General features: G+C 43.2%; 2 protein-coding genes across 3 annotated transcripts in view; one reads left to right on the plus strand and one right to left on the minus strand.

Annotated features, from left to right (window-relative positions):
- Window positions 1-19,526, plus strand: part of AP4E1 (adaptor related protein complex 4 subunit epsilon 1) — a 151,374-nt gene that overhangs the window by 92,285 nt on the left and 39,563 nt on the right. The window lies entirely within an intron of this gene.
- The window catches only part of TNFAIP8L3 (TNF alpha induced protein 8 like 3), a 40,513-nt gene continuing 23,245 nt past the window's right edge, over window positions 2,259-19,526 (minus strand). Inside the window, exon 2 of the mRNA XM_082387981.1 lies at window positions 2,259-4,162. Within this exon, the coding sequence (XP_082244107.1) occupies window positions 3,600-4,162 (563 nt within the window). The 3' untranslated portion in view covers window positions 2,259-3,599. The remainder of the gene's footprint in view (window positions 4,163-19,526) is intronic.

The raw sequence follows: 19,526 nt of genomic DNA on the forward strand, positions 1-19,526 counted from the left end.
TTTTTTTAAAGTTGTCAGAATGAAACAAAAATTTAAAAACTCCTTTTAGAACTCATGGACTTTAACCCACTCCAGCTCACCCCTGCTCCCCCAGAACTTTCAGGGATTTCCAGATGCCATTTTGAGGAACAGGATTGTAGAAGAGTCTTTCCCCTATCAAGCAAGGCCTCCCTCTAAGGAAAGAGCAAGAGGTGGCCTGGTTTGAGCTGTGGCCCTATAGCAGGATCACACTAAACAAAGGAAACCCACTGACCACACAGTTCTGAGTTGGGAGGGCCTTGGAAACCCTTTCTTCAAAGGATCTGATTCATGACTCTATTGTCAACATCCCATTCCATTCCTGGACAGTTCCTGCTAATGCAGTGTCTTCGCAGCCAGAGTTGGCTGATCTAGAATTTTCACTGATTGGTTTTGCTCTTGACATCTGGGACCATGTTGAATTTTTTTAAAAAGCCCCCAAAATATTGGGGCAGAGGGTGCGTAGGCCTGATTTGAGCTCCTTTCTTTTTTTATATAAATGGTTACAAGAAGTTCATTGGAGCAGCCAATGAATGTACTGATTTGCTTCTGAAAACTGTACAGATGGGTGAGATGGGAGTTTGGAGGAGAAGTACAGATGGCGAAGTCTTTTCATTTGGATTTGTCACTGAGCAGAGACCTGGAGTTGCTGAGGGTGTCAGGACTCACAAATGCAAACACAGGGAAGAAGAGTGATAACAGACACGTGGCAGGCACAGCCAGCAGGGAATGTGATTCTGTAGGGTTCAAACACACGAAGAAGGACACAACCAGGGATGGGTGGAAACTTCAGCACAAGTCCCTGGTGTCCTCCCCTGGGGACAGAGCTGAGTGCTCAGGGATGGTGGAAGACTCAGTGATGTTTCCAGATGAAATTGCTCCTGCCACGCCCCCAACCCTTAAAGAGTGGGTCCTGTCTCTGCCCTTGGCTTGCTGAGCCAGGTATTGCTCTCTGAAGTTTGCGTGGGGCTTGAGCAAGTGAGTGTTTTAGTACTGTTGCTTCTTTTGAAATCGGTTTCTTTAAGGTGCCACCTACATGTAGATATTGTAACTTTGCTTTTGTGGGTTTTCACTATCGAAAATGTAGTACAGAGTTCTAAGCACAAACGTACATCACAGAGTCTTATTTTTATAAGCATCTGCTGGCATCTGTCACATTGTTTTCAACCAAAACAGCTTTTTAGGGGCACTAAGTGATGTGGTTAGAGTCTTCAGGATAAACCAATAATGAGATTCCTTGGCCACTAGATTGTTATGTAAAATATTTGAAATTTGTAAGCTTTTCTGTTGGCCCATGAAACTCAGTCATCACTTGAATTTACATGCCAGCGGTATATTTGAAAGGCATACACGGGATAGGTGTTGACTTTTTAGAGGCGTGGTGGGTTAATTGTGCCTGGGTAACCCAGGTTCCCTTCGCTACTGTTGATACAATGGAGACACACCCCGCTGGCCTCGTGGTAGAGCGCCCTTTGGCTGCCTCAGTGGGGAAGCCTAAGGTGGTAGATCGTTTTGGTCCACACCGTCATTGCACCCCATTCCTTCAGCGGCTCGAGGCTCAGAACCTCCCACTGTGCTGTGACCTGTGGAGAGGGGAGAACCCGCAATCCTCTTTGGCTGGGGATCCTGCCTTCTTCCCTGCTGTGTCTCAGATGGACAGGAGACAGTTCCACCCATTCCTTTGGCAGGGCTGAGTTCTCTGGGTAGGTCCACCTACTTAGTGAAAAAAGAACCTGCTTCTAGAACCATCCATCATACTAGAAAGCGGTCCTTCATCAGACAAGTACACCAACACAGGCATTGAGGAGGACTCTGTATGTGAAAATTCGGCTACGGCTGGGCTGCTTGCTGCCTGGTGGCAGGTGGGCAGGTAGGAGCCTGTCGCCCGTAGCTTCCACAGGCGCTGCCTAAATGACCAACAACCTCCCCAGCCCAGATGTGCACAGGGCATCACTGTTCCGTCCCCGGGACTGTGAGAAGGGGCTGGGCCATGTTTGTCAAACATGGAGACAGGGGCTGACTTAACTATTCCCTATTCCCCACTGGACATCCTTCCTGTGAAGTAATTTTGAATACTGGTGGCTGAAGAACTTAACAGGATACTTTATACTGATGTTGACATGGGAGCCAGTTGGGGCTGAATGGCCACAGCAGGTTCAGTGGCCAACTTTTCACACCCTCCCACAAACCATCTCTTGATGCTCCTGCTAGAGAGAGGCCATGGGGTGGGATGAACCATGGGGCTGAGCTAATATAGTATTTTTGCATTATCATCAGATACAGGAGAAGCATAACAGGACAGGAGGTGATGCTGGAAGGGCAAGTCTCTTAAGGTGGTGTCCTCCAGACAACATTATAAGGCATTAAATATTTTGTGTGAAAGCGAGGCTTTGAGACATTCAGAGAAGGCGGTCACAGTGTCCATGAACTAGCTCCCCACTAACCAGGGGCACAGGCTCCATCCTATACGTGCTCCCCCAAGGGCTACTTTCCCTTAGGGTCTAAGTGCAAAGCTCTTACTCTTCATTGTCTTCTTCCTTTTAATCCCATTATTCCTAACACTGTATCTAACTCCAAGGAATTTGATTTTTGAATCACAACTCCAAAACTTCTTATTTGAAGGGTAATTTCAATTTATTAACAAACCAGAGAAAACAGCACAGAATGACTGTGAAAGACCAAGAAAGACGGATAGGGCTTCATTCTGCCCAGCTCTCCTGCGCATGCCAGCATAAACCTTCCCCGTGCCTCCCAGATGGTGCCCCTCAGATGGGGAGAGGCCAGTCCTGCAGGGGCAGGGGGAGCACAGTTCTTCTCTGCTTCTGCATGATGGGTGGGAAACTCTCTCTCCACTCTCCCCCTCTGCCCCCAGAAGGTTTCCCTCTGCAGGACCATAAACCTGCACATCTAAGACCTAAAAAACACAGCTCTTGAAAAACATTTTTCCAATTTGCAGCTATACTTTTTCACACCTTTGGATTCATTTTTATTTTGTTTGAAACAGCACATCTAGAGACAAATTGCAAACCCAGCCCATTAGAAACTATTGTTCTTTTCTCTGCTGCTTAATAGTCTAGATCCAGGTTGATCCCTGCCACATGCCAAAGAGAAACTAGTAAGACCTTTTATTAGAGTTTTTAAAAGCATGAACATAATCTCATTTGATCCTCACAGCAGCCCTGGGAGGTAGGCAGGTGGGCATGATGGTTCCAGGATCCAGAGGACAAAATTGTAACTGATGGAGCTGGGAACCAAACCCATGTCCTCTGACCCCTGGTCCAGGGCTCCTTCCACTCCACAAGATGAACTGGGCCCACCTAGATGAGCAGAGCAGCTTTTCTGCTTAGAATAGATGAGATGTCCTTTGGGCTTGCAAACAAAGGAGATTGAAGTACAGACCTCAGCAGAGAGCTTAGGTGATAAACACACCTGAGCTCAATCTAGCATCAACATCAGAGGGATGAACAGGACAGAACATGGGCATCTTTGACAAGGGTTTCTTCTTGTTTTCCTGATTCTCACCTGGAACACGCTGGGTGCTGTAACATGAACGCAGCCAAGTCCAGGAGGAGGGAAGGCATTCAGAGGACTTTCTCATCTAGCAATTTATTGATTCCCTCACAAATCCTCTTGAGGTTGGGCCTACAGTCTCCATCCAGGCTATAAAGGGTGGAGAGGAACTCCATATCGGCAAAGTGGTTGAAGACATGGTTGATGCGCCCGTGGGTCCTGGGTGTCAGGTGTCGCTGTACCAGTTCATGCACCAGGTCCTTGCACTCATGTAGGAGCTTGGAGAGCACATTTCTATCGAAGGTGTATTCTACCTCATAGAAGCTGACGATTGTCATGGCGGTCTGGTTCAGTTTCTTCCTGAGCTTCTCCACAATAACAGCTTCCTCCTGGCTGAACTGGTTGTTCCGGTAGAGGATCCCAATTTTGATCGCCACCTTGATTAAGTCTTTCATGATCTTGTGGGCTTCCTTCTTGTTGTGTGTGTGCTCTTTGGTGACTTTGTAGAGCTCATCAAAGATCTCGCTGCTGGTGTCATCAATCAGCATGTTGGCCACAGTTTTACTGGCTATTTTGCTCAAAATCTTCTTCTGGGCTTGAAGGGCAAGGTTCTTTGAACTAAAAACATCAGGACCTATGGTAAGAAAAGAAATAAAAGTTATAGAAATACTAGAACTGTTTATTATGTTTCTACCAGTGAAACATACTAACTTGAACTTATGTTCTTACAGCAAAAATTCATGCCTTCATACCCCACGACTCTTTTATGAAACCCCACCCCAGCCTGGTTACTCCACTGTGCTCGCCACATGACATGCTTGTTTACCCTCTTGAACCTTTTAAATTGCGCTCTTTCCTCTCTAGACGTGGTCTCCTCGTGTCCGGGCCAAATCTCACACTTTTGACTTAGTTCATGCAAAAAGCCTCCTTGACTCTATTTGCTCACAAAGAACTCCCTCCAATGATTATTGCACAGGAAACTATTCAGTTTTGCAAATTTACAGGAGGAAATTATTGCTTAATGATAAGAATGTAGCACCAATGCCAGCCCTATTCTTAGGACAGACCTGGGTGGTTGATCATGGTAGTATTTTTTGACTGAGTCTCAGAATTCATATTTCATTGAGTCTAAGATGTATTTTTTTTCATGTTTGATATCTTGGAAATTGGGATGTGTCTTATAGTCACTGTTGCCAGGTGGTAGTTGTGCTGTGGTTGCATTACCTATGTGTACATCAGTTTACACAATAGGAGACAGATTTGGAATAAAAGTCATGAGTACTCTTGTAAGAAATGTTGCTCACCAATGTTCTCGATGGCACACAGAACCACATTTTGTGGGAAACACAGACATAAACAATTCCAAGCAAAGATGCTTCAGCTGAGTACAGAAGTACCCTGAATGTGAGGAAGCTTAGAAAAACCAAAGCCACTTTATTTCCCCGTTACTTTCCACTCTATGAACGAATGATAACAATATATGTTAAAAGCAATAACACTGTGTACAAGTAAGTCTAAAAGGGATCTTTCAATAAGTATAAAATAAAAATTCTAAGCAATAAGAAAGCAATCATTTGCAGTCTAATTGGCAGCATTTTCTTCTTTCTTAAGAGCATAAAAGGCATCTTATAATCGATGGTGTCTTAGATTGGATCGAATACTCCATGAAGTCACCAGTTAGCTGGAACTGATACTTGACAGTCAGCAGTACGTGTGTGCATCGTTCTTATCTTCCCAAGGACATTCAAGTCGCTGGAGGACAGAGACAACATCTCCTACAGCACCTAACTCAGTTCTGGGCACAGGGATGGAATGGTGTTTGTTAAGTTAAATGCCAGAGTAGTACTGCAGAAGAATAAATTTTCCTTTGAGAACTGATGGCTCTAGGATCCCTAGCGTTTTAGTCCAGTGCTCTGTGGCTACATGGAAGTGACAGGAAGCATTGACAGACAGGTGGCCACACATACTAGCTTCTTTTTTTTTTTTTTTTAAACTTTGGGTTTATTTATTTATTTATTTATTTATTTATGGCTGTGTTGGGTCTTCGTTTCTGTGCGAGGGCTTTCTCTAGTTGCGGCAAGTGGGGGCCACTCTTCATCGTGGTGCGCGGGCCTCTCATTATCGCGGCCTCTCTTGTTGCGGAGCACAGGCTCCAGACGCGCAGGCTCAGTAATTGTGGCTCACGGGCCTAGTTGCTCCGCAGCATGTGGGATCTTCCCAGACCAGGGCTGGAACCTGTGTCCCCTGCGTTGGCAGGCAGACTCTCAACCACTGCGCCACCAGGGAAGCCCCACATACTAGCTTTTGCAATCCTGTCTGGCCCCTCCCCAACTCATATCCCACCCCCTCTGCCCACCTCAGACCCATCCCCTCAGTGGAATGCCATTAATCCCTGGTGCTTAGGTCTTGCAGACACGGACTCAGTAAACACTTAAACACAATCCAGACATACGACCCAGCACTTCCTCCACCCGCATATCCCCTCATGGACTGACTCTCTCCCTCCCAGCCCAGCCTTGCTCCCTAGGCCCTGGGTCTTTCCAGGACAGCTACTTCTGCTCACGGACCTCTTCCAGCTGTAAGCCGCAGGGTCACGGCCTGGAGTGGGGTCACTAAAGTGGGATCAGCAGAACTAAAGCAGCAGGCACCACGGGTCTCCCACAGCCCCAGGAAGCTCTCTCCTAAAAGTCTGAGACCATAGACTCTTTAAGCAACTTCGGAGCAAGTGACCCTGATACAGCCAGGATTTTCCCTTCAGCTTCAGTGTGAAGGGAATAAACAGTAATTCTTGACTTTTCCTTATGGTGAGATTTATGCCCTTCCAGAGTTTGAGACAAATAATATTACTGCCCGGTCTGATCATCTACCATGGTCACCCAGACCTTTGTGTAAATAACCTTTGTTCCAAAAACATCAAATTCCTCTTCCCCAAACAAATATTTACCAGCATTAAGGATGTTTAAAAGATTGTGCTGTATGCTTTGAAATCAGTTCCACAGGAGAAACTTAAAGACTTTGAGCTTTGGCTCTGTCACCAAAATAAGTGTATGCCTCCTTAGGTGATTATTTTGATGGGAACAATGGAATCTAGATGGATCTGTTCTGGAATATCAAAAAATGAGTCATTTCTTTGTAGACACAACTCCTAAAAACTGCTTGAGAAGAAGGTATTTGAAGAGGTTCTCTGGAAATGCAGCACACATGCATTTACACAGAAGCAACGCATCAACTGTGTGTCCACTGGAATGTAAGCTCTGTGGGAGCAGGGATATGTGTCCAAGCCCCACTGGACGTCCCAAGCCCAGTGCATTGGTGGCCCATGGCAGCTGTTGTTGAATGAGGAAGCACTGGCTCTGTGCCAGGCACTTCATGGCTTTAACCCTAAGAGCTGGGTGAAGCTGGTGTTTTTAACCAAGGCTTCCCTGCTAGCCAGATTCCAAACCCTGCTCTTTTCACCACCAGCATTCCCAAAAGTTTTCTCCAGAGCAGTGGTCATCACACCTTTTGCTCTTACAGCCCCATAAGAATTTTGAAAAGCTAGTACCTCCTTGCATATTTTTTAACTTGACAGCAAGTATTTTTCACCTTATGGTTAAATAGTTAGAATTTCTAAGTAGATTAAATGTCTAGATATTATAAATATTGATACTTTAAAATCAATGTGTTAAATTATTCTTTTAAAAGTGTCCAGTGTACATACCACATACCACAGTGATACAACATCCATTATTGTCCATTTTAAAATGACAGGAGCAAGCTCTCCTTTAAAAATTAGAGCTGCCGCCATAAACAAGACAAAAAGACAACCCTCAGAATGGGAGAAAATTTTGCAAACGAAGCAACTGACAAAGGATTAATCTCCAAAATCTATAAACAGCTCATTCAGCTCAATGTCAAAAAAACAAACAACCCGATCCAAAAATGGGCAGAAGACCTAAATCGATATTTCTCCAAAGAAGATACACAGATTGCCAACAAACACATGAAAGGATGCTCAACATCACTAATCATTAGAGAAATGCAAATCAAAACTACAATGAGGTATCACCTCACACCGGTCAGAATGGCCATCATCGAAAAATCTACAAACAATAAATGCTGGAGAGGGTGTGGAGAAAAGGAACCCTCTTGCACTGTTGATGGGAATGTAAATTGATACAGCCACTATGGAGAACAGTATGGAGGTTCCTTAAAAAACTAAAAATAGAACTACCATATGACCCAGCAATCCCACTATTGGGCATATACCCTGAGAAAACCATAATTCAAAAAGAGTCATGTACCACAATGTTCATTGCAGCTCTATTTACAATAGCCAGGACATGGAAGCAACCTAAGTGTCCATCGACAGATGAATGGATAAAGAAGATGTGGCACATCTATACAATGGAATATTACTCAGCCATAAAAGGAACAAAATTGAGTTATTTGTAGTGAGGTGGATGGACCTAGAGACTGTCATACAGAGTGAAGTAAGTCAGAAAGAGAAAAACTAATACAGTATGCTAACACATTGTATGGAATCTAAAAAAAAAAAAAGGTCATGAAGAACCTAGGGGCAGGATGGGAATAAAGACGCAGACCTACTAGAGAATGGACTTGAGGACATGGGGAGGGGGAAGGGTAAGCTGGGAAGAAGTGAGAGAGTGGTATGTACATATATACACTGCCAAATGTAAAACCGATAGCTAGTGGGAAGCAGCTGCATAGCACAGGGAGATCATCTCGGTGCTTTGTGACCACCTAGAGGGGTGGGATGTGGAGGGTGGGAGGGAGGGAGATGCAAGAGGGAGGAGATATGGGGATATATGTATATGTATAGCTGATTTACTTTGTTATAAAGCAGAAACTAACACACCATTGTAAAGCAATTATACTGCAATAAAGATGTTAAAAAAAAAAAAAAAAAGAGTCATGTACCACAATGTTCATTGCAGCTCTATTTACAATAGCCAGGACATGGAAGCAACCTAAGTGTCCATTGAAAGATGAATGGATAAAGAAGATGTGGCACATATATACAATGGAATATTACTCAGCCATAAAAGGAAACAAAATTGAGTTATTTGTAGTGAGGTGGATGGACCTAGAGACTCATACAGAGTGAAGTAAGTCAGAAAGATAAAAACAAATACCGTATGCTAACACATATATATGGCATCTAAAAAACAAAAGGTTCTGAAGAACCTAGGGGCAGGACAGGAATAAAGACGCAGATGTAGAGAATGGACTTGAGGACATGGGGACGGGTAAGGGTAAGCTGGGACGAAGTGAGAGAGTGGCATGGACATATATACACTACCAAATGTAAATAGATAGCTAGTGGGAAGCAGCCACATAGCACAGGGAGATCAGCTCAGTGCTTTGTGTCCATCTAGAGGGGTGGGATAGGGAGGGTGGGAGGGAGACTCAAGAGGGAGGGGATATGGGGATATATGTATATGTATAGCTGATTCACTTTGTTATACAGCAGAAACTAACACACCATTGTAAAGCAATTATACTCCAATAAAGATGTTAAAAAAAAATCACACTTGCTACATTATTCTTTTTTCTCCTTGAAATTGTATCTCTATTCTATGACATCCAGAAACTTTAACTTAATATCTGTTTTTATGCTTGAAAATGTTTTATTTGATCAACCCGTCATAATTCTCTATAACCAAAGGATCCATACATATTGAAATTTAAATTAAAAGATGATTCCAGTGATCAAAATCTCCAATCCTTAAAAAAATTCCTTCTGGAGTGAGTTATCATTCTAATTATTTTGGGTACAAGTATTAAACTTTTGATAAATACTAAACATAAAAAATAAAGTTTCATTGGAAATGCACCTCCAAATGAGATGGGGCAGGTTATGGTGCTTTGATTAAGAGAGGCATCACCAACACCAAAGCTTCACATCATCCCTTTGTTTGACCAGGTTTTGCAACCCAGGAAAATGTATTTGTCCCAGTAAGATTCATTATGGGTGGGAACCCCATGACTGAAACGGTGGAAAGAAGGAAGATTCACCACCCTTTGACCTCAGATTGTTGCTCTGACAGATGAATTTAGAAAAGAGTATTTCAGCTTCCTTGGTGGCGCAGTGGTTAAGAATCTGCCTGCCAATGCAGGGGACACAGCTTCAAGTCCTGGTCCGGGAAGATCCCACATGCCACGGAGCAACTAAGCCCGTGTGCCACAACTACTGAAGCCTGCGTGCCTAGATCGTGTGCCCCACAACAAGAGAAGCCACCGCAATGAGAAGCCCTCGCACCGCAACGAAGAGTAGCCCCTGCTCGCCACAACTAGAGAAAGCCCACACGCAGCAACGAAGACCCAACACAGCCAAAAAAAATAAATAAAATAAATAAATATAAGAAAAGAGTATTGCAGTGAGAAAGAGGAATTGGATTTATAAATCAATTCCCCCAAAACTCTCATCTGCTCATCGCATGGAAAGTCTCTGGTCTCTCCGTGGTGCACACACCAGTTTGAGTCCTGCTCTTCCGTAAGAGCAGCAGCATTCCATGAGATGTTAAGTGGTGTTCTTTGGGGGGTGGGGGTGGGGGAGGGGAGTAAAGAGGTTTTTTTTTTTTTTTAAAGGTTATACTCCATTTATAATTATAAAATATTGGCTATATTCCCCATGTTGTACAATATATCCTTGTAGCTTATTCTATGCATAATAGTTTGTACCTCTGAATTCCCTACCCCTATCTTGCCCCTCCCCTCTTCCCTCTCCCCACTGGTAACCATTAGTCTGTTTTCTATATCTGTGATTCTGCTTCTTTTTTGTTATATTCACTAGTTTGTTGTTGTATGTTTTAGATTACACATATGAGTGATATCATATGGTATTTGTCTTTCCCTGACCGACTCATTTCACTTCTCATAGTACTCTCTGAATAAACTTTCTTGATCAAATAAGTTTGGAAAACACTGGGTTAAGCAACATTAAACAGAATCTTGTAAGACTTTAAAAATATTTCTTTAATTGATTAGGGTGTTTTATCAACTGTCAGAGAGGGGTGGGTATGGTAGGCAGAATCATGGCCCCCAAAGATGTCCACATCCTAGTCCTGGAACCTGTGCGTGTGTTAGTGTGTTATCTTATCTGGTAAAAGAGACTTTGCAGACATGACTAAGTTAAGGATTTAGGGATGGAGAAATCACCCTGGATTAGCCAGTGAGCCCGATGCAATCACAGGGGTCTTTATCAGTGAAAGAGGGAGAGAGAGTCAGAAAAGGAGATGTGGTGATGGGAGGAGAGGATCGAAGGGATGTAAAATAGCTGGCTTCAAAGATGGAGGAGGGAACCACCAGCCAAGGAATGTAGGCAGCCTCTAGAAGCTGAAAAAGGCAAGGGAACAGATTACCCCCTAGAGCCTCCAGAAAAAATGCAGTCCTGCTGACAACAATGATTTTCAGACCTGTGTAACTCATTTAGGATTTCTGATCTCCAAAGCTGTGAGATGATAAATTTACGTTGTTTTAAATCACTGAGTTTGTGGTAATTTGTTACAGTAGCTCGAGGAAACTAGTTCAGGTGAGTAGAGTGTGGTAAAGCATTTCCCAATTTTATCTGGTCAGGAAACTCTATTTGTTGTTGTTTTTTTGTTTTTTGGCGCACTGCAAGGCGTGCGGGATCTTAGTTCCCCAACCAGGGATTGAACCTGTGCCCCCTGCAGTGGAAGCACGGAGTCTTAACCACTGGACCGTCAGGGAAGTCCCAGAAAACGGTGTTTTTTGAGTAGAGTGACCAACTGCCCTGATTTGCCAGGATTGAGGGGTTTCCTGCATGGTGGACTTTCAGGGCTAAAATTGGAAAAGTCCAGGCAAACTGGGACAAGTTGGTCACCCTATTCCTGAGCTGCTAGTGATGCATATATCATTGACCTAAAAAATGAAGAACCAGGGAAGTAACAAAGGAAAAATTCCAGAGAGAGGAAGATGATACATACCTAATATTGAAGATCCTATCATCTCAGCAGGGTAAGCTGTATACTCTTGTTGCCGCACTTACCACCCTTCTCTACTTTTTAATTCTAGAGTCAATCTTGACCTTTTTTTTTTTTTTTTCTCTTTTGGGCCAAGGTTTCTTTTGTCCCTTGGTTGCTCTGCAATTATTGAGCATTTACTATTTGTTCAACTTTGTAAGAAGTGCTATGGGGGACGTCCTCCCCCCTCCCCCCAATATTTAATTGGGTCCTACTCTGAATATGGTCCTGCAGGGAGGCGAGATATAGACAAATGAAACAAAACACTTAAACATGTGAAACAGCCCAAATTGGCATGAGTGAGAACAGCTGGGGGAAGCTCTATGGGCTCTGAAGGTGGACTTGAATGTGGATAGGTGGGGATGGCTACGATGTCAGGAAGTGGTTTCTAAAGTTATCGAAACAGGCCAGCAATTTTCCCCAAATCACAAAGACCTTGGGTGGTTTCCCTCATATGTTCTCAGCTATTTCTCTTGTAAAAGAACATGTTATTTACCTACAAAGGGACTTGAGGTACAAGCTTCTATGGTGAGGGCTCAGGAGGGTCACAGGTATCAAATCTCTGAAGCCTAACAATCAAGAGGCTAGAGCAGAGGAATTACAGATCATCAAATTATAAGGGAAGCTTTAATAAAAAACAACAAGCAAGTAGATTCCCATACTTACTCCAGACTGTCAGTATTAAAATCTTTAGGAGTAGGGCCAGTAATCACAAGCTCCCTAACATTCAGCATGATTCTGACATGCTGAAGGTAGGACCCACTGATCACGGCATGCCCCAACGTGTATCTTACAGAATACTAGTCCCATCAGATGTTCCAGGGGAGAAGGTTTTGTGATGAGCTAAATGAGTTTGTAGATGACTACACATTGTGGCTGGCTTTTCATGATGCGCCATACCAGGTAGCTTATTAAAGGCTCTGAGAAGTCCTGTAGTAAAGATACCTGTGAAGTTTTGTTATTTATTTGATGAAATAACATCAAGACACCAATCTGGTCAACTCTGACAACTCCCAGGGCTAGGGCTGGAGAGCCAGTACTGTTTCCAACACGCACACACGATTTAAGGGAGAGTGTGCGCACTGAGGGAGAGCTGGGTGGGGCAGACTTTTTGTACATGGAAATCTTGGGCTTGTTTCCTTCCATCCATCCTTCTGTCTCCACCTTTTGCAGAGGGACCATGTTGGTGACCCATCAGGGAGAAACACTACGGGCTGAGAGGAAGAGTGTGAGCTTTGGAAGCCAAAGTCAGGAGTGCAGTTGGGATACCTGGGGATACAGGCCTAAGTGGCATGCACATGTTTGTTTGTGGGAAACACCGAGAAGATCTAGGATAGGTCGTGGCAAAAACTATTCTCTTTTTCTTGCATACAAGTCTTAAGAAGGCTCTTTTAGCCAGCGATGATTCTCTTAACCATTTTTGAACAAAAGTTCCCATTTCCCACCCATGAAAAGTAAGGGATTGTTTACAGTAGCTGAGAATCTCTGAGAATGGAAATAAAAATGTGATTATGCAGCTATTATTATGCAGCTCACCTAACTAGCACAAGGAGACGAGACTGAGGAAGCTGCAAAGTTCATCCTTGTAGGAAAAAACAGGGGCTTCCTTAAACCAAGTCTGATGGAGGAGCTCAGATGAAAGGATTATGGAGTCAGTGCTGTGAGACTAAGCACCCTTGGAACATTACAAGGAAAGAAAAAGTACCAGAACTATGTTGGGAAAATGGCGTGACAATGGGAGTGAATAGTTTGAAGAGAGAAAGCAAAAGATAATTTAAGTGGGCCCTTCACTGCATGGAAAAGTGCTGGGGCTAGTCTGAGCTGATGCTTCTATAAATGATGTTCAGCCGTAGCACAAGTGATGTTTCCACGTTTCTAGAAAACACTAAGCTCTTCCGGCTGGTGAAATGCCAAGCTGGTGGTGATAAACAGCAGGAAGATCTTACCAAGCCAAGGGTGAGTAGGCAGAAAAGAGGCAGATGAACTTCAGCATGGTAAAGGCAAGGTAATACATTCTGGGAAAAATAAATGATGGTTATGAAAGATGATAGGCTCTCAGCTGTCAGTTACAGCCCAGAGAAGAGCTCTGAGCGTCAAGCCAGGATGGGTTGTGGCAGAGAGGGGCTAGGGGACAGACTCAGCTCTTCTCTCCTTACTCTCAGGACTTGGTAACTTCTCTACCTCTGGTTAAGGAGTGTGCAGAAAACTTGTATATGAGGATGGATAGCTGTTTCAAAATTATAAAGTTATCTGTAATAGCCAGCACTCACACAGTATCACTTCACTTCTGTAAACAGCTTAGGATAATGGCAAGGAAGAGAGCTAAAAATGTTAAGTAGAAGTTAGGGGTGGAGATGGTACTCTGAGAAAAACAATCTGTGGTGCTTAATAAGCATCATCTGTCAAAGTCGAAGGTCCAGAGTACAAGGAAGGTGGGAGGGGAGTCTCCGGGGCACGGGGAGGGGAAGACCTGGGCAGAGGGTGATTTATGGTAGTCCAAGTTTCTGGCACTCAAATCACTTACATTTAACCGTTGGAAATAAAGTTCAAACAAGCTTCCTTGAGACGGAGCAGCTTTACAAACTACTTTGAATGTGAACTTTCACAATGAGCACCTATCCTTCTGCTCACCTGCACATGCACCCAGAAAAGCTGATTGGGCCAGTCATGTCCCTTAAGCTCCATCCTTCACAGCCAATAAGGGACCAGGAGTCGGGGGAGAGTAACACCCTCCCCCCTCCCTTCCTGCTTCCTTGTCTGTTCTCTGGATAAATGATAAGGAAGGGGTTGGCTCTGGGGGTGAGGTGGTCTGCAGGATGGGATATCCATGACAACGATACAACACCTTCTAGAGAAGACATTGCCTCTGCTTAAGTTCTAGGTCCCTATGTAGCTATGGGGACAAAACTATTAAGGAACCTTAAGTAGTTTTTTGAAATGCAAACCTAACACTGTTACAGTTTCCAGAAAGACTAATTGAGGTGTTGCATCTCCAGTGGAGTCAAACTGGAAAATATTTTCCTTCCCTTGTATATATAAGACTGTGGTTTGTATACTGCCGGAATATTAAAGAAGAAAGATGGCACTGGAGGAGGTACAATGAAGTGAAATGGTCAAGGGATGGTAGGATCTTTGAGTTAGAGACAAGCAAAATCTTGATCCTTCCCTCCCCCCACAGAAAATGATCAAAGCTCGGCAGCTCATGAAAAATGCCTGTTAGGTCTAATCCCTTTCATACTTGAATGAGATGGCATTTTCTAGGCTTAAGAAAGGTATTTTGGGATAATTTAAAAGGCATCACAGTAAAACTTAGATGACCTAGGAGGGATAGGAAATAGACTTTTCTGACTGGGGGTTAATCCAGCACACCCTTGAGGCCTTCTTAGGTTTGGTCTCTTCCCCACCCTCCAAGAGAGCCTTGAGGACATGTCCCCTGGGCTCACCCCTGCTGCTGAGAAGACCTGAGGTCCCCAGATTTCCACTGCCTGCAATAAGAAGCAAGCAGCTTGTGGGTCCTGTGAGTGGGTCACCGTGACTTGAAGGGCAGCAGCTTCCACCAGGCACCCTGAGGGGGTGTGCAAAATGAAAACATTAGAACCTTTATTTCTGTTTCCTTGTTTTCTAATGAGATGGGTTAAGCTTTACTAATATTTAACATTCAGGCTAACCTTGGGACCTACTGGTGTGTGGCGTTCTAAGGAAAGAGGGGAAGGTCCCCCTGCTTCCCGGGGGTGGGAGAGTATTTTAGTGTGTCTCTCTCATTTGTTTGTTGCTTTTCAGCAGTTTTGATTTTTTTTGGCATATGTTTGCGTGTGCTTGGTTAAATAGACTCACTGATTATATTATTTAGTTCTAACTAAACTAACCCTTATGAAATGGACCAATGATTTCAAAAGATTCCTGCAAGAAACAAAACTGAGGCCTGAAGACAATACACTAATCATGCCAGCACAAGTGAATGGCAAGAAAATGGCAGAGCTGACGATTATCCTCCTCATCGTAAGAGCTTTTCCGCAGCCAAATTATAAGGTAAAAGTAATGATCTAGTCAGATCAGACAAGAAATGGGCTATAAAAATTTCAAAAATTCTAATAAGATGATTTGAAATATGGATTTCACACACTTTTACTTGCCTCGAGATATTCCCCAAGGCAGTAGGAAGCCACAGCAATTAGCAAGACAGACATATTGTGATTTTGATCTTAGCTTGTCCTGTGGGTGATGGGGAGAGGCAATAAGGAACAGACTGTGTGACTTTGGGGGAGAGGGATGTGTCGGGGTGATACTGAGTGCTTCTTCTAGCTTGGGAGATGTGGGGTGGGGAACATTAGGCAGCACCAACTGAAACAGGCATCTGGGAGCGTGTGTGGGGAAGATGACTTCAGTCCTGAGCACGCTGATTTCGAAGGGTTCCGGGGGGGGCATCTAGGTGGAGATGGGCACATGAGCCTGTACAGTAGGCACCTCCAACTCAACATGTTCTACCCTGAGCTCCCCATTTCCCCATTCAAACCATGTCTCTATCCATCAAGCAATTGATGGTGAAAAGACCTAGTTTCCCTAAATAATTAGCCAATTAAAGACGCAGACGTAGAGAATGGACTTGAGGACACGGGGAGGGGGAAGGGTAAGCTGGGACGAAGTGAGAGAGTGGCATGGACATATATACACTACCAAATGTAAAATAGATAGCTAGTGGGAAGCAGCCACGTAGCACAGGGAGATCAGCTCAGTGCTTTGTGACCACCTAGAGGGATGGGATAGGGAGGGTGGGAGGGAGACGCAAGAGGGAAGAGATATGTGGATATATGTTTATGTATAGCTGATTCACTTTGTTATACAGTATAAACTAACACACCATTGTAAAGCAATTATACTCCACTAAAGATGTTAAAAAAAAAAGATCCCAAGGGATAAACAGGTTATTCCTTTAAAATGCAAATTCCTACTTCAGTGGTTAAAGTGTACTCTCTGTTCAAAGCTTGCTGGGGATCAAGTTAGTCAGAACCACACGGTAGTTCTCCTAGGGCTTCTCTCTCCCCTTCGTGGCCCACCACCAAATCGCCCCTCCTTCCCCACCAAGAAAATGGATTATTTTAAAATAAGGGTAGGAAGTGAGAGGCAGGCTTGGGTACAGTAGGATTGGGGTGGAGGGTGGAAGGAGGAAGGACTGAATTGCTAGAGACAGCCAAATGCAGGGGAGGGGGTGTTGCATTAGCCAGTCTTCACCACTTTGCATCTCCCTTCATGTGGCCAGTCGTCCTGCCTCTAGCTCAGGCTCGGGTGCCCCTGAAATCTTGCCTTTGGGTCAGGCCTGGGAACAGGCACAGAGTTTTGCTTTGCCCTGGGTGGCTGCTCAGTCCTAGAGATTCATTCATCCAGCAGTCAGGAGTGAGGATTTGAGTGTTTTGGGGGGACCAGACATGATGAAATTTCCTAGCTAATACTGGATGTTTTAGGGTGCTGAGAAAGGACATACAAAAGCAATAGTAGACAAAACAGTGTGCTTCTTATAGGAAAGCAGATTCAGATCATTGCGACACCTTGCACTGAGTAATTACACTTTAAAACCAGCATTTGATGACCTTCAAGATGAAGACTCTTTTTTTTCATTTCAAAAAAATTTCCTGGGCCTTGAAATAACATCGTTTCAGGTGAAGTGAAGAAATGTTGGCAGGGTCAGCTGTAAGACCTTCCAGCTCATTATCTCATTTTGTCGTAGATGCCCCCAATCCACCCATCCATTCGCACTGAAGGATTCATAGTTCAATTAATAATCATGTCAGAGATAATGTTAACTACTGAGCACAGATTATGTACCTGAGGTAGTATACACTATGTATTTGATCCTCACAAGAGGCCTGCAAAAGAAAGACTGTAATAAGTCCCATTTTATAGATAAGGAAACTGAGGAACAGCAGATTTAAGTAATTCATTCAAAGCTACGAGGCTAGTAAGTAAGAAAGCTGCAGTTGGGCCAAATCAAATCTAGACAAAGCCTGAAATCTTTGCCTTCCTGCATCTGCTTTTAGAAGATTGTCCCTGGCTCCCTAATGACTGTGATTTCTCACTTATTTGAGACATTAATTATGCCTCAATTAAAATTCCTATCTAGCAACAAGATTTACATTTCATCATTTTTTTCTTAAATGCAAAAAAAGCCAGTCTTATGATGTGATAGAACAATACTACCTATTCATCAAAACTTGAAGGTAGATGTAGCTTTCATCTTTAGAGGGCATTCTATATATTTGAACAGAGTTGCGTAGTGGTTCTGTTTTACATATTGATTTTACAGCTAGCTCTGAAAAGTGAATGAGTGATAATTTTACTTACCAGAGCTAACTGAAGCAGATACTTGTGAAGTCACTGGGGGGGGTGGGCAGGGTGAATCATCTCCAGCCCAACAGGTTAATTTTGGAGATCTGAGAGATATTTTTGTCTCACTGCAGTAGAAGAGCAATCATCACTAAAAACAACATCTACTTACATGATTTCTTTAAACAAAGCTTATTCATCCCCTCCCCCACTCTCTTTTGCATCTAAAAAAAACTAGTGCCTCTCTGAATAGTAGGTCATACTCAGGCATAATAAAATAAAAATAGAGTCTATGTATATAGTGCATTATGCACAGTAACTCATTGTATCCTTGCAACAACTTAACATGCATGTACTAATATCACTACCACCACCATCGCCACCACCATCATCATCATCATCATCATCATCATCATCATCAATTTACATCCAAGGAAACCACGCAAAGGGGAGATTAAGCAGCTTGTTTAAAACTACCATTTAGGAAGTGGCAGAGTTCGATTCAGACCCAGGCAGGCTGCCCCAGAGTCCCGTGCTTCAACCTGCCACACTAAACTGCCATTCATGAGGTGATAAACATCAATTAGTTTAAATGATTTTTTGAATTATTGCCCATTTTAAGATGGAGATTGAGCTGGTTTTTTCCTCGGAAGAATTAATGTTTTAAAAAACCATGAAGCATTTCAAATATACAGACAAAACAGAAGATAATATAACAAACTCTACTTGTATGGCCACCACCCAGATAGAACAAATCTTAATATTCTGCCCTCAAAGACAGAGGCGGGGGTGAAGCCCTCTTTGTTTTCAATTCCCTTTCTTTTGTTTTCAACTCCCTTTCTTTCCCTTCTATCTCCTCAGATCTAACTGCACTTCAGAAGTCGAGGTGTCTTTTTGTCTCATCCATGTTTTTATGTTTGCCTCATGAGTATGCATGCATCAGCATTATATTGTTCAGAGTGTTTGTAAACTTCAGATAAAGGTGTCACATTGCACAGATCCTTCTGCATCTCTTCATTCAACATCTTTCTTGCAAGATTTATCTAATTAGTCATTTCATTGCTTATATGAATATATTCTTTATCCATGTTTCCTATTGATGGACATTTACATTATTTCCACTTTCTGCAAGCAGATAAGTCCACAGTCATGTCTCCTTGTGCACACACACAATAGCCTCCCAGGTTCTATACCTAGAACACAACTTCCGAGTCCGGTAGCACAGCTGCCAATTGCTTCCAGCGAGATTGCACTAATTTTCACTCCCAGCAGCAGTGTGTGAGTTCCTGGGGATCTGCTTCCTCATCAACACTTCAGATAGTCCACCTTTAAAATTTTTGCCAATTTGCTAAGTACAAAATGGTATCTTGTTTCAATATGCCTTTTCCTGATTGTTACTGAGATTCAATATATTTTTGTGTATATTGAGCAGTCAGGTCTTTCTCATCTGTGAATTGCTTATTCTTGTAGTCATTTCCCCCCTAATTGGATTGTATGTCTTTTTCTTGTTAATTTGTAGGAGTTTTTATGTATTATGGATTCTAATTCTTTGCTGATCACATGACTTGCAAAAATCTCCTCCCAGTCTGTAGCATTACCTTTTAACTTTATTTATGGTGTCTTTAACTGTATAGAAATTAAAATTTTTACTCTAGTTAAATTTAACTAATTTATCAGTCTTTCCCTTTATGGTTA

This window comes from Balaenoptera borealis (genome assembly GCF_965194805.1).
Source record: "Balaenoptera borealis genome assembly, chromosome: 3".
Classification (NCBI taxonomy): Eukaryota; Metazoa; Chordata; class Mammalia; order Artiodactyla; family Balaenopteridae; genus Balaenoptera; species Balaenoptera borealis.